Genomic DNA, 13,959 nt, shown 5'->3' with positions numbered 1-13,959 from the left:
TTGTACTGCTAGAGAAGTCCACTTCGAATCGCATAATCTGAATGCTACACGAGAAAAATCGTAAAATCGTAAAATAATAACACAATATCCAAATACTCAGCCAGACATATATTCATCCCAGGTTCGTTTCCTCACTCTTGTTGTTTCCAAAAAGAGTCATCATTCTGTCCAACCGTTCCTCATACTTTTCCATCCGCTCTTCGTACTTTTCAAGCTTCTGACGTAGCCGCTGATTCTCCTGTTCCGCCTCCAGACGTAACCTCCGCTCTTCTGCTAGCTCCTTCACGAGCACATCCGAGGGCTCGTTTACGCTGTGCTCAGCTAGATCGCCATGTTCATTGTGTTTACGCTTCTTGGTCTGTGAAAGGGCCCGTGCGATATCGCTCGTAGCGACAGAATTGAAGGAACTCGATCCAGTCGCCGGTCTTCCACGTAATCTCGCTACAGATGACTGCTTGTGCGGCCCCTTAAGGTGTTGATCCAAGTGATCTTTGCGACGGAAGCCAAAACCCTCCTTAGAACGGCCGCAGTTGGGGTAAGGGCAGTAATACTTCTGGATATGGCCATGCCTTGAATTTTGGAAGCCTTTAGTATGTCGAGCATCTGTGCCAACGCTCTGAGGGCCATCTCGAGGCTTTTCATGGAAGGGAGATGGTATGTCGGGTGCTGCAAAGGCTGTAGGCTCTACCGCTTCTAACTGTTGCTCCTCTCCAATTTCTCGGGTGGCGCTAGATGTCGCGACACTTGTAGCTACATTGAAAGTGCCCGGGGCTTCATCGGTGCTGACACGTGGGCAAATTGTGTCTTGAGGCTTTACTGTTGATGAAATTTGTAAAGAGTCTCCGGATTCCGGTATGGTAAGACTGCTAGATAACCCCGGCATCAGCTGCTGCAGTTGCTGCTCGGGATCGATGAAGTCAGGATGAGATAGGCTCCATTCTGGGGCGTCCCAATCAAAGTCGGGAAGATTGCAATCGAGACCTAGAAGAAAATAAGTACCCTTTTCTATAGTAAAAATTAAAAGAGAGTAAGTACTCAGAAGTTGCCCGCTCGAGTCCTCAATCTCCAATAAGTCGATCTCCCACTGCGGATTGAGCGGCTCATAGAACATCCAACAAACACCCCACAGTATAATCAGAGCGGGCCAGATCGTCCAAGGCATCGTGGTGCATGGGGGCCGCCGTCTACTAGGAAACTCTGAGAATGATGAAAAGAGGAGGAAGACGCACAGGGCTTTCTTCCAGAACATCGAAAGTTTGTTCGTTTTCAGAAGAATCCGTTGTAGGTGAAAAAGGATTAAGTTGAGACGGCTTTCGATGTCGAGACACGAATCAAGAGAGCTCACTTCATTCAGAAGTTGGGTCAGAAAGCTTTTGCAATAATGAAATGAATAGGAGGCATCAAGCGAATGTTGTTGCGAGAAGAGAATGCTAAGAAAATCCTGATGCGATTTGAGATACCTCTTGATCTCAAGAAGCGAGTAGAGACGTCTCTGGATATCAAGAAGCGAGCTGAGGTAGTTCTGGACATTAAACAGCGAGTTGAAGCGGCGCCGGGCATTAAGAAGCGAATCGAGACGGCATTGGACATCCAGGATTGAGCTTTGGAGTCTTTCGCGCATTTCGTTAAGCTTTTGACTCCAATGAGCTTGTTTCATGTCTTGTCTGTATTTGTCGAGTGATCCTTGGAGACAGGATTTCCCAGCTTCTGTGTCTAGATATCTGTTAATTAGAGCCTTTTAAAGGGCGGAGAAAGAGGGCATGAATCTTACTCGCAGGGACCCATGTTAAACCGCGGGCTGGATCCCAACTTCGCTGGAATAATTTATAAACAGTAGACTCGACCATCGTCATCAACAATCACTCCATCCGCAGAGTAGTGGCCCTTTTTGTGGTAAATCGCTGAAAGGCGAAATAAGGAGGACGACGAGCCTTGTGTGCCTATTTTACATGCACTCATGTCGAAACTAGATATAGCTTCCATACGATCGCCCTAGGGCGGTATTGACAATCAAACAGGGCGGTCCTGGGTACAAGGAACAAGGCGATCAGTGCCTGTTGGCACCTTATGATTGGCCATCTCAATATGCACAGCTGATATGCACAGTCCGCGCTACGGAGATGGAAGAGCCATGATCATTATGTTCGGCTACTGAATTCCTCCCTTGACTTCTTAGCCAACTGTTCATTGTCTTATTCTCTCATTTCTGCAGGTAGTTTGGGTGATGCCTTCGACATTCGTTCCCGATCAGTTGGACGATACCGACTTGGCGTTCTATTATAGGGCCCCAATAAACCCACAGGAGTCCAATATGCAGCGTTTTTCACTGCAATTCACTGGAAGAACAGGGCATAGTACTATCACCAAGATAAAAGTTAAAAGCCTTGTTGGACACTGCATCATAGAAACGTCTCGTCTTAATAACTATTATGATTACTTAGATTAGTACATGCAATAACATGTCTCTATGATTGATGTTTCTATGTACAACTTTTCTTGAAAACCCATAGCTTTTAGTGAATCCAGAGACAATGTCAACAAATGAGGAATGGCCCGTCAAGTGCGAAAGCGATGAAGTTCTCCGTTGATTCTTGGTGATTCTTCAAAAGCTGTTCAGGTGTATTAGCAAGAATATGGAGGTGTTCAGTTTCAAAAGATTTCCCACTGACCGATCCATATTCGTACCAGGACGGCTCCCCTATTCCGTGTTGTGCTGATTGAGTGAATTCGACATCGGAATCAAAGAGCGACATCGGGGTAATGCATTTTAAGTCGTTTATGTCAAATATTACTTTTTCATTACTGGTATGTATTGGTGATCCGCAGAGAGTAGAGTTGCATACGCTCTCGTAGTCATAGGCGGTTGATTGGGAGAGACCCAACCACTCCCCCCAAGACTTGCGCTGTGGTGGTTGCTCCATCGGTTTTAGTTTTGTGTTTCGTTCTGGTAGAAAGTCTTCTGCTTTCTCATATAATTCCTCCTCATTGAGTTCCCCGACTCGATTCGTATCTTCGTCAGTCTCGTCTTCAACGATGTCGTTGATGTCGTAGGTAAAGATGTCTTCTCCGTTCTTGATCTTCTCAATGTATTCTGAAAACTCCTTGATAGCTTTGACCGGATTTGCACGTCTAGTAAGGCAGTAGTTCGACAGTTCCGCAGGAGTGATTGTACTCTTCTCCGGAAAGTGGTCACCAAACATCTTCGCAAACCGTTGGATGGCGTGTGCCTCATGACGCCTAAGAGGATCTTGCCCAAAGATGCGCTTGAACGTCATCACCGCTGTCTGCCTGGTGCTGTAGGACATTTGAACAATCTTATCCACGCGACCATTGCGGTACAAAGCAGGATCTAGTGATTTTGGCGCATTTGTCGTCATGATGAGCAGCCGGCCCTCTTGGGAGCCCGCCCCATCGATTGCATTGAGCAATGCACTCAAGGTGAGTTGCTTGGGCCCTCCGTCGCCCTCCTGGTAGTAGTCATCCTCATAACTCTCGTAATAATCACTATCGCCCCAGCTCTGTTGTTCCGTACATTGTTCCCCCTTTTGTTGCATCCCTCGCATCTCTTCGAGGAACTTTTTGTTATCATCGCGGAGCTTCTCTGTGGCATTCTCGACAGCTGCCTCAACGATTTCCTTCACAGCCTGTGATTTGATTACGTCAGAGACATCATCAGAACCAAGGTTGTCAATGCTGTTCGATGCTGGTACGGCATCAGAACCAGCTCTAACAACGCCTGCCGAATCAATATCTTCCATCAGAACGACACATTGATACGGTAGGTCGTCAAAGATTGATTCTAGTTGGGTGTCAGTCAAGCTCCCCAACTTAACGATGACAAGAGGTACATTATTCTCCGATGCAACGGCCATTGCGAGAGATGTCTTGCCCGTACCCGGAGGGCCTGTAAGCAGATACCCGCGACGATAGGGAGTGCCAGCCGCCTCGTAAAAGCTTCGCGAGCTCTCATGGAAATAGTCAGCCGCGTCCTGTCGGAGCTTGTCGCGCTCACATTCATCCATATCGATGGTATCTAGTTGGCGCTTTTTATGCATGTTTTCGGAGTGGCTGTTTCCACAATGAGTTATAATCTTCATTCCCTCGTTACTAGTTATCTGGTCTTCGCAGAATTTGATCAGCTTCCGAACCGGCTCGTCGCTGTGCCCGAAACAACTGATCGTGAGCATGTAGTTGTATTCCTCATAGAACGATGGATTCTCGCGCTTTTCTTTTCGGTGTAGCATGTACAAGGTATTGTCATGCCAGAAAAATCGCCGCGACTGCTTATCAGCATCCAGATAGCCTTTGTCGTTCAGCCTCTTCGTGTGCTGACCTTTGAAATTAATCCAAGAGGTACTATAAGATGACGATAGGCCTGCAACAAATGTCATCAAACCTCCACAGATAACTTGGTTCTGCTCTGCGTCCAGGGTAACTGAGCTCATTGAATGATCCCACGCCTTCGAGAAGACCCAAGGGATTACATTTGTCCCAGCGACATATGCCGAGTAGATACCTATCAGAATGTGTGCATCAAAGCCAGTTTGATGCTTTAGACGCATAGAAAACTCTTTGAAGACCGGAGCATCCAAATAGTCCATGAACCAGTGTTCATTTCCAGCATTGAAAAATCCCATGACCCATGATCCTATCGTCTTTGGCCCAGATTCGTCGAACATGAAAATTTCCTCCATATGATCTTCGACTTTCCAGTCATTCTCCTTGACCTTTACAGTTTTGCGGCGGCTAGGCATTTTACATAAATTGACGGTTGACGAACTCGTAGGGTGTTTAATATTAATTTCTCCTTCAAGGAGATTCTAGTGGCTTATATTATAGAATGTTATGCAAGTGAAATGTATGAGGAAATAATACAGTCCATTTGGAAGTCTTGAGGTCCCAAAGTACTTATGCAAATACGGTTGGAGCAAACTACGTTCATTCTCTGGAGTCAAAGAGTCTAATTATAGGGGGACGTTCTTTTTGGTGCTTCTCTCATTTAAACTACAGTAGAGACATTGTCTGGCCATGGTCAGACAATAGGCGGAATAAGTCAGACAAAGAATGATTGTTCTAAACAAGGTCCCACACCTCAACAGTCACCGCTGTCCCAGGGCACAGCTTTCGGCTGCACTGCATCGCAAGCACTTCATGACTTTGGATAAGACTTATAATAGACACAGATCTTAAAATATGTCCAGATTAGTTCACAGGAGGAATGTTACCATATGTCTCTTACATCGTTTTGAAATATGCCGTCAATGTTACCAACGGTGTCCCTGGGGAACTACGGACATCAACACAATTGAATCTACTCGGTCGAAGATGAGATTTATTCCTAACGCCTCAGTCCTCACGAAAACAACCAAGATAATTCGTCAATTTCTTTTCCTTCAAGCATGAAGGCCTCGACCAGCTGCATAAAATACCTTCACACCCTACCGAGCGCTTTTGAAACCCGAAATAAATCAAGAAGGACGTTAGAAGCAGAAACTTGCTCTTCCATGCTTAGAACCGTCTTCCTGGATATCAGGAGCAATGCCCACCTCTCTCAGCTTAGCCTTCAATCTCGACGCAATCGCTTCTGCATAGTCGTGTGACGTTTGCGCTGGACCCTTCTTCTCGGCCCAAAGCTGTTGTGTGAGCTTGTTATCTGCCCTGAAAAACGGGACGGGCACTTTGTCTCTGGAATCGCAAGCCTGTGCGCATGCATCCTTGAGATCCTGAAACGCTTGATCGCTCCAAGCCCCACCAAGGATTATTGCACGCGGCGGCTTCGTGAAGTCGTTCGAACCAAGCTGACTATGGAGCGATGGTGATGATGGAAGGGTGCCAGAGATGATGAGGGGAATTTCGCGCTGGGCGGATGCAAGATCATGGCTGGCATAGACGGCTGTGACGTGCATGGTGAGTAACAGAAGTAGAGACGTTGAGCGCATAGAACCCTGAGATTCTAAGACTGTATATCAGTGGAAAAATTAATACGTACCATCATACTCCGGTAGTAGGTTTGCTTTCACTTTCGTGGCTACCGCGCGCACGGCGCCAGCCAGTATGACTGGAACAGGACCAGACATAGTGAGTGGTAGATAAGTGTGTAGAGGAAATTTGAGGTTGGCTTATAGAATCAGGTCACGAAGTTTAATCTGCGGGACATGTGCATTTAAGTATCACAAATGCATCTTGTCATACCGTATAATTGGTGCTAAAGGTACATTCACCATTGTTGCGGCAACTAGTAGGTCCATGCATATGACGGGGACACCTCGGTGTGTCGGCGTCGCGAACCCCGATTCCTCTAGGGTTGCTTTCTAATATCATCAGTTGGCCCTCCATTCATCATATGACACTGCTCGAGGTGAGATGGTAATAGCCTTGATCTTTGGCAGTGTGAATAAGGCGAGTCCTTGGATTTTCAAAGAGTATGCTTGTGGATTTTGGTGCACATCGTCCCGCCTAACGTCTTCAGCATAACGGGATGACACTCTAAGCACTTAGCGTGGAATTTATTCGTTATTTGAAGTCAACATTTATTAATGGCTGTTGGAGGAGGAATTACTGTTGGCTGGCTCAATGTGGTTGTTCCTTTGATGATGTCGATATTTCATGCCGCGGACCTATCTTTTAGGTGATTGTTTTGCGATGCATACAGGACACAAGGCTAAAAGCTGCTCTATTCCAGTATTTACCGTATGTTTAACGGTGAGAAAATCTATCCTACTATCACTGAGCATTTTTAAGCAAGGATAACGTGCCGGTTGAGCAATGACATTACTATAGCATTTATACACAAGCAATCATGGATCCAAAACCTCCTAAGCATACCTTGTATAGCCTATTTCTAGGTAAACTTATTCCTTCCGTTAGACAACTGTCTTTATTTTTTCGGAAACATTTCGATGCTTAACTTGACCCCGAAGGTGTGTCTAAATACCCAATGTTTTTCTCTTGTAAGAGGCATCTCTTCAATATGCTTGCTTGCTGTCCATTCACTCGACCGGATTGAATGCCTGATGATTTTGAAGAACATCGAGGTTCATAACACTCCCAAAGTATTATGATCCGACTAAGGTATTTCCTTCAACGATGGATTTACGTGACAACGTAGACAACACAACATGCGAACAGGTCCTGTTCTATCGCTTGTATGTACTATTTATGGATATTTAATACATATTATGCCTTCAAGAATATCGAAAATCATTATGTTCGTCAGTCGCCACCCTGCTCAAGGCTCTCAAATTATCCACCAGCGTCTCTTCATTTTCGCTGAGTGGTTCTATTCGATGAGGACGCCGTGTATTTAAGCAACAGTACCAGCCTCAGCCGCGGCCTGAATCCAGCTCTTCCTCTCCTGCAGTTCACTGAACCACCTATCGACATTTGGATACCTCTCAAAAGCCGCCTTCCAGCCAAACGCCTTGAGCGCCGCACCATTAGGCAAATGAAACAAGTCGACCAGACTCAAGTCATTACCAGTGAGATACTTATGCTTTGATAAGGTTTCTTCGTATACGGCAAGAACTGCATCAAGATCCCGTTCCGCCTGTGCAACCCTCGCCATGTCTGATTCCAGTCCAAGCTTTCTGCACCGGTGTGAGTATCCTACAAGAATTGATACGGCTATTCAAGCGGCGGGTGTAAGGCTTACTTCCTAATCGTCAGCTCCGTCCCAATCAACTCGGCAGCAGCAGCAAAATAACTCTGCTCCACGGAACAAGCCTGCTCAAAGCGTCCATACGTTTCAGGATCGCCCTCTTGAGGCATAAGAGCCGCGCCAGAATCATATTTCCTACCATGCACGAATCAGCGGAAAGTAATTCCATTCCTTCGATCCATACTTGGTGGCGTGAAAACTTACAATGCGAAGCGTTGTCGGCGGTAAGACAAAGGGTGGATTTACCTTTCCAAGTATCTGCAGATCGCTCGGCTTTCGTACATGAGGAATCCGTTGTCATTTAATGCGGGGACTTTGCCAAAGGGCTGCAGTTTTCGGTATTCTTCGGCTTTTTGGTCGCCTTTGGATATATCGATGGTGATAAGTTCGTAGGGAAGTTGTTTCTCTAGGATGACGGTCAAGACGCGCGACGTCGCCATGGCGGAGCCATAGAGTTTGAGGACCATTGTGGATGTTTCCTTATTCAATACTATTAGATCTGAATTGAAGATAGTTGTTAGTTAGATAATTGAGGGATGTGATAACATTCTGGGGTACGTCTGAGCCTCTGAGGTGGGGCTGTCGATTGTGGTCATTAATTGGGCTTCCCGCCGCTTTTGGTCCGATCCGCTGTAGCATTCTGCTTGTTTGCTTCTTTAGGACGTCATCATACCATGCATTCAATTGAGCATTTAGTACAGTTGGAAGAAAATAAAGCTCTTGTCTTGTATATGATCATCAATATTTACCATTACGTCTTCATACTTCATGCTATTGCTTTGACTTCGTACTGATTTCCCGACCTCCAAAAGTAACCGGCGTCTTCGTCAGAACGCCATTCATTCGCCGATGCGATGCTATCCTTCATCAGCAACCCAAGAACTCCCTGCCCACAATGCAGAATACGTAGATTTGACCAGTGATATCTAGAAAGCACCAACAACTCTCTTCACCATTCTTCTTGGTCCTTCGCCACTCAATTGCACAGCACCCTCGAGTTCTGCGCTCTTGAGGACCTCGAGGAACTCCTGGTTCTCGATTTGCTCTGTCGCTCCCTCCCTGACTTTCCTAGCCAAATCGCTCAATCGTACAGACTGTCCAGCACCAGCCAACTCGTCAAGGCTGGACAGAACTGCGCGCTTCAGATCTTCCTTCCTGCGCCTGTCACCAGTCGAAGTTCCCTCGGTGAGCAGACTCATATCGATGAGACCGGTACGGGCATCTGTGGCTGCTTGTTTGAGGGCCGACTTGATCAAACGAACGGCTTCCAACACATCGTTCTCGGTGACGACCTCAGAAAGACGCATCTTGGCGTGGGCTTCTGAAAGACGAATCATAGATTCGAGTTGACGCGTCGTTGCAGTAATTCGTCGTTCTTGAGAGCGAACATCAGCACCGAGTGATCGCATGGCAACATAGGCATCCACAAGAGCGCGTTGAGCATCATCGGAAATCTTAGGATGGATGTTTGAGCGGGCGTAAGAGATGTAAGATGTAAGGAATTCAACCGAGAGAACCTCATTCTTGGCAGCATTCTCAGGAACATCTTCGAGATACATGCCAACAAGATGGCGGGCGAGTCTTCGATCGTTCTGCTCATCGATACGATCAAGAACGAGATAGACAAGGTCGAAACGCGAGAGAAGTGTCGGGGGAAGATCGATGTTTTGGGGGACAGGGAGGTTGATGTTGTACTTGGAACCAATTGGATTGGCGGATGCGAGAATGGACGTTCTAGCATTGAGCGTGGTGATGATGCCAGCTTTAGCAATGGAAACGGTCTGCTGTTCCATAACTTCGTGAAGAACCGATCTTGTAGCCTCGGACATCTTATCGAACTCGTCAATGCAGCAAACACCACCGTCAGAAAGAACCAGAGCGCCTGATTCAAGAACCAGTTGGCGTGTCTCGGGATCTCGAGTCACATAAGCCGTCAAACCAACGGCAGACGAACCCTTTCCGGAGGTATATACACCGCGTGGCGCGATACGATGCACGTACTGCAAAATTTGGGACTTGGCAGTGGATGGATCACCACAGAGAAGTACGTTGATGTCGCCTCGATACCTCGGACTCCCTCCCTTCTCGAAAGACTTATTCGTTCCACCAAAGAGCTGGAGTAGGATGCCCTTCTTTACGTCGTCCATCTCATAAATGCTAGGCGCTAAAGAGCGGGAAAGTAGGTCATACACATCATGGCGAGCCGCAGTCTCTTTAATCTTAGCCTCCTCCTCTGCACTGACCTTGCGAGTCTCCTCAACATCGCCAGCAGCGTGTTCGGCAAGCTCTTCCTCGATGGTGGACACGTCGATGCCCATGCGTTTTTTGTCGACTTTTTGGATGTGCAACGCATCGACATAAGTCTTGAAGATATTCTTGACTGAACGTTGACGGGGATTAATGCGCACTTGATTGCACTTGAAGATTCCAGTAATCTCGACTCGGTCACCGGCTTTGCAGACATCCACAAGCTCATCATACGCGCATAATGACACGGAGTGAGGCGTCTGACCATCGGGCACACTGTCCGGAGTTTCCTGGAGTTTGATGACTTGCTTGTCGGCAAAGCCAGAACGATTGTGGACAATCTGCATCGAGTTTGCCGACTCGCAAACAGGTCGTGGGCATCGGGTGGGCTCCGTGATCTTGCCACGGTCGATATCAACCTTGACTGTTGCATTGCACACAGAGCACTTAAAGAAAGCTGTATTCAATCAGTAAAATGCCAGTATTCCAAATGAAAACAACCTACCGTCTTTCATATCAGGGATGACAGGTGTAGTCCTGATGACTAGACCCTTGATGCTGACTAGCTTGTCCATGTCTCCGGGGTTTAAGTCTCGCAAATTAATGGTCGTATCGAGCCCGAAAGGACGTACTCGATAAGTTTTCTGATCAACTTCTTTAACGAGATCTGGAATATCCGGCACACCTGGCGCTGGGGATGGTGCGCCTGGCGTTCCGATGTCCGAGCTAAGCATAGGAGGAAGCGAACTGGAGTCTCGTGGTCTACTTTGAGCACCGCGTTGTTGAGATTGCTGCATTCTCAATTCTGCCATGCGCTTCTCGGCAAGTTCGATCATGACATCCTTGACAGCCACATCCATGAGCGGGATAATTTCATTAGGGAAAGCTTGTAGTTGGTGCCATAGCTTTTTGGTTGGAGGATAAGCCTTGAGGTTGCGAGCATCCAGATTTAGAGGAGTGACACCCAATTCAAGCATCATCTTCATTGTGTCAATATACTCCTTGGCCATGGCTGGATGGTCCGCCGGCAGATTGAGGCCCTCGCCGAGTTCGCCATCTTGGATAAGGCGATATTTCCTTTGGAAGTTGAATAGGAAGTCCTTCATCGCATTCATCGAGTCCACGAGGGAGACATTGGTACCCCAAATGACACGAGAAGAATTGCCTCCGAGGACATCGGCATCGGAAGTGTCAGGATTCAAGTTCGAGAAGGTCGCAGCATCGGATGCATCGTGCACCGCCATGCCAGTCTCATCGACAAAGAGCCTCCTGCGACGATTGCCCGAGCTACTGGGTCCAAAGACATCCGAGTGAATGTCGCTACGCCGACTGCGAGCTCCGCCATCAGCACCGCGCACGAAAAGAGCACTACTACTGCTTCGAATATCAGTGTTTACGGCGGCCCGGGCACGGCCAGGGCTAGAGCTGGAGGCATAGTGGATAGGCGATGAATCTGTAGATAGGTCAGCTCATTGCAAGAATACAAAGGGTACCGAGGAGATAGTTACCTCCAATCGTCATGCCACTGGCCCTAGGTGTCCTGTCGCCATCTGTTGCAGCGTCGGCGCCTGCACCATTTGCTGCCCCTGAAGCGGATTCCTGGGTGGGGGAGGATCGGAAGAACAACGGTGACTGCGACTGCGACTGCGACGATATGGTTTGTACTCGAGAGTTTCTGGGTGTAGCCTGCTGAGAACCCCGCTGCGATGCTTGTGAGGCCTCAGAGTGCAATTGTTCGTCTGGGTTGGCGGGACCTGGACTGCTTGAGGGGATCTGGGAATTGCGTGTTGTCCGTGTAGCTCGCGGGGTTACAGATGCAGTGTTGCGCTGCGAGCGACGCTGCGGCGGGGAAGACATGATGTCACGTTCAAGCAAGAACGAGGATCAAAAATGAAGTAGAATGTCTTCGTAATTGCAATGCATTTTGAGGAGGTGGGATAGTGCCCGCACACGAAGAAGACAAACGCGCCAAGAAAGCGCGTCCCGCACTTTCGCGTCTGGAATAATTAATCCCCAATTGGGGCAAGCCTCAAACGCACGGGCGGGTACGGTTTGCTGCCCCTCAGTATGTTTTATTTCAGTTGGTAAAGCATAAGGCAACTCAAGGCAACAACGAAATATAAAGTCTGGAACAAATCTGCTCATTATACAATCGGAAACAAATTGTTCTACATCTTGAAATTCAGACACAATGGCACCACCATCCAAACTCGCAGTTGCAACCTCCTCAGTGATTCGACTGGTCAAGGAAGAAGCTAGTTATCATAAGGAACTGGAGCAGCAAGAGGCCCGTATCAAGAAGCTGGAGGCAAACCCTGCAGAAGACAATTCTGAGTACCAGATCAAGCAAGAGGTAATATACGACTTTCTTTCGGTACTTGTATAACATCAATTAACTCTTCGCAGCGCCAGGCTCTTGAAGAGACGAAAGCGGTGCTTCCCGCTGTTCGTGAGAAGATTCGACAAGCAATAGAGCGAGTGGAAGAAGAGCTTGTAAGTGCATATTCCTTTAATTCCTAGAGTCTAGCTGATCATTACCAAGGAGGCAAACAAGGAAGCTGGCGGCGTCGCACCAGAAGCAGAAGTCACCAAGGCAGAAGATGCCATCACCGCGGGAAAGAAGAGCATCGCGGAGAGTACTTAGATGTGAGAGTATATCGCATAGTATTCATTGATGAACCTATATTATACCCTTTCCCAAATAATAAAGACACATTTGTTTCAAACGCCGTGCGCTATGCTGAAGGGTATAAGATGATCGCAGAAGACAAGTTCCCCTGCTGTGAACTGCTTGTCACCAAGCAATCTATGATTTTGAAATGCAGTATTATCCAAAGAGTGGCGAACTTGTAGAATCAAGACTCGTCCATCTCGTCAGGTGGCCCGTCATCTTCCTCTTCCTCACCCTCCTCAATGCCGGAGGAGTCATCATCCTGGGCGCCAGAATCTGCCATCTCAGTATCTTCAAGCCCAGATCTCGCAGGTGAGACCGCGGTGCTGCCCCCACGGGAAAGTGGAGCCAAACGATCCTGAGGAACCTTCAGGCTTTGTGAGTTATCATCCGCCTGGCTGGTGTGTATCGGGGTGGCTCCGCCGGCATCTGGTTTTGGTGTGCCTACTTGGCTGGCACCACCCCTAGTCGTGCTTCCCTCGCCATCCTCGTTATCATCTCCATCTTTCATCATACCCTCCTTGCGCTCTGCTTCCTCCTTTTCATCCTTAATCATGCGTAGCATCTCCTCCGCCTCATCCTGAATACGACCAAACTGGGTCCGGCGCTCAGCCCATGTATTCTTCGAGTTCTCCACCTCTTGCTGCAACTCGGCAATCTCCTCATCAAGCTTTGCATGCGCGGCAGCCTGCTCATCCCGCGGCTTCAGCATCTTGCTGCTCGTGATCTTTTCCGTCAATTCGTCGTAGGTCTTGCGGATCGCCAGCGTCTCTTTTGCCTCTTTCAGCTGGACCCTCAGCTCCTCGATGTGATCTCGTACATCTTGCTGCTTCGCTGTGATTGCGGTTTTCTCCTTCGCATAACGCTGCCTCTCCGTGTGGTTGCTATTGGTCGTGAACTCCATGCGCACAATCGCGTAATCCAGTAATGAGATCTCGCTCGCGATCTCGTTTTGCCATGTCCTGATGTCCTGAATTTGCTTGTCGTTGATAGCAGCGCGCGCCGCAGCTTCTTCGTCGCCAGCAGAGGCATCCAAAGGTGGAGATGGGAGATGTGTAGGTCGTGCATAGTTCAGCGCGTCTGGCTTCAGAAGACGACTTGACAGTCTTTGGTAGGGTCGGGATTCAATCGTGAGTAATCGTGAGATATTGTGAAGATTATCTGCGCATGTCAGTGACATAGCCTCGAAAGCGAACATATTGCAGACTTACCCTCGTCTGCCTGAGACAGGAGCTCGAAATCTCTGTGCGCCATCTCGATGTTTGATCACGGTGATCGTTCACTGGTCGCGAGTATAGTCCTCAATGAGCTTCAAGTTGCGACAAAACCAAGTGGATGGGACAAAGTGCCAGTGAGAACAAACCAACGAACGTGCAGTTCAGTA

The 13,959-nt window shown here is 48.0% G+C and overlaps 7 protein-coding genes across 7 annotated transcripts; 1 reads left to right on the top strand and 6 right to left on the bottom strand.

Moving 5' to 3' along the window:
* Positions 1–112: 112 nt before the first annotated feature.
* Positions 113–1,162, bottom strand: BU24DRAFT_465580 (uncharacterized protein; the record flags this gene model as incomplete). Its single annotated transcript, XM_033532288.1, has 2 exons — positions 113–981; positions 1,036–1,162. 2 exons carry the CDS (start codon positions 1,160–1,162, stop codon positions 113–115), a joined length of 996 nt encoding a protein of 331 aa, XP_033380345.1.
* Positions 1,163–3,077: 1,915 nt separating this feature from the next.
* On the bottom strand, positions 3,078–4,679 carry BU24DRAFT_353418 (uncharacterized protein; the record flags this gene model as incomplete). Its single annotated transcript, XM_033523777.1, has 2 exons — positions 3,078–3,454; positions 3,896–4,679. Coding segments are annotated over 2 exons (1,161 nt in total), but the record flags the coding sequence as incomplete, so codon positions are not given.
* A 435-nt stretch (positions 4,680–5,114) lies between these two features.
* Positions 5,115–6,210, bottom strand: BU24DRAFT_425827 (uncharacterized protein). The gene is made up of 2 exons (XM_033528829.1): positions 5,990–6,210; positions 5,115–5,893 (listed from the first exon to the last, which is right to left on the bottom strand). The coding sequence occupies exons 1-2, from the start codon at positions 6,075–6,077 to the stop codon at positions 5,481–5,483; spliced, it is 501 nt and encodes a 166-aa protein (XP_033380343.1). The 5' UTR covers positions 6,078–6,210; the 3' UTR covers positions 5,115–5,480.
* Positions 6,211–7,185: 975 nt separating this feature from the next.
* Positions 7,186–8,124, bottom strand: BU24DRAFT_375354 (glutathione S-transferase; the record flags this gene model as incomplete). The annotated part of the gene is made up of 3 exons (XM_033524591.1): positions 7,186–7,586; positions 7,652–7,792; positions 7,904–8,124. The coding sequence occupies 3 exons, from the start codon at positions 8,122–8,124 to the stop codon at positions 7,304–7,306; spliced, it is 645 nt and encodes a 214-aa protein (XP_033380342.1). The 3' UTR covers positions 7,186–7,303.
* A 250-nt stretch (positions 8,125–8,374) lies between these two features.
* BU24DRAFT_396705 (MCM-domain-containing protein) lies at positions 8,375–11,837 on the bottom strand. Its single transcript, XM_033525316.1, has 3 exons — positions 11,413–11,837; positions 10,410–11,357; positions 8,375–10,361 (listed from the first exon to the last, which is right to left on the bottom strand). The coding sequence occupies exons 1-3, from the start codon at positions 11,759–11,761 to the stop codon at positions 8,584–8,586; spliced, it is 3,075 nt and encodes a 1,024-aa protein (XP_033380341.1). The 5' UTR covers positions 11,762–11,837; the 3' UTR covers positions 8,375–8,583.
* A 258-nt stretch (positions 11,838–12,095) lies between these two features.
* BU24DRAFT_465575 (tubulin binding cofactor A) lies at positions 12,096–12,548 on the top strand (the record flags this gene model as incomplete). The annotated part of the gene is made up of 3 exons (XM_033532287.1): positions 12,096–12,257; positions 12,311–12,397; positions 12,447–12,548. 3 exons carry the CDS (start codon positions 12,096–12,098, stop codon positions 12,546–12,548), a joined length of 351 nt encoding a protein of 116 aa, XP_033380340.1.
* On the bottom strand, positions 12,409–13,917 carry BU24DRAFT_425822 (uncharacterized protein). Its single transcript, XM_033528828.1, has one exon. The coding sequence runs from the start codon at positions 13,771–13,773 to the stop codon at positions 12,760–12,762; it is 1,014 nt and encodes a 337-aa protein (XP_033380339.1). The 5' UTR covers positions 13,774–13,917; the 3' UTR covers positions 12,409–12,759.
* Between the last annotated feature and the right edge of the window lie 42 nt (positions 13,918–13,959).

Source organism: Aaosphaeria arxii, assembly GCF_010015735.1.
Source record: "Aaosphaeria arxii CBS 175.79 unplaced genomic scaffold BU24scaffold_8, whole genome shotgun sequence".
In the NCBI taxonomy this organism is placed as follows: Eukaryota; Fungi; Ascomycota; class Dothideomycetes; order Pleosporales; genus Aaosphaeria; species Aaosphaeria arxii.
Note: the sequence above shows the minus strand (reverse complement) of the source record. Positions and strands in the feature narration are given on the sequence as shown.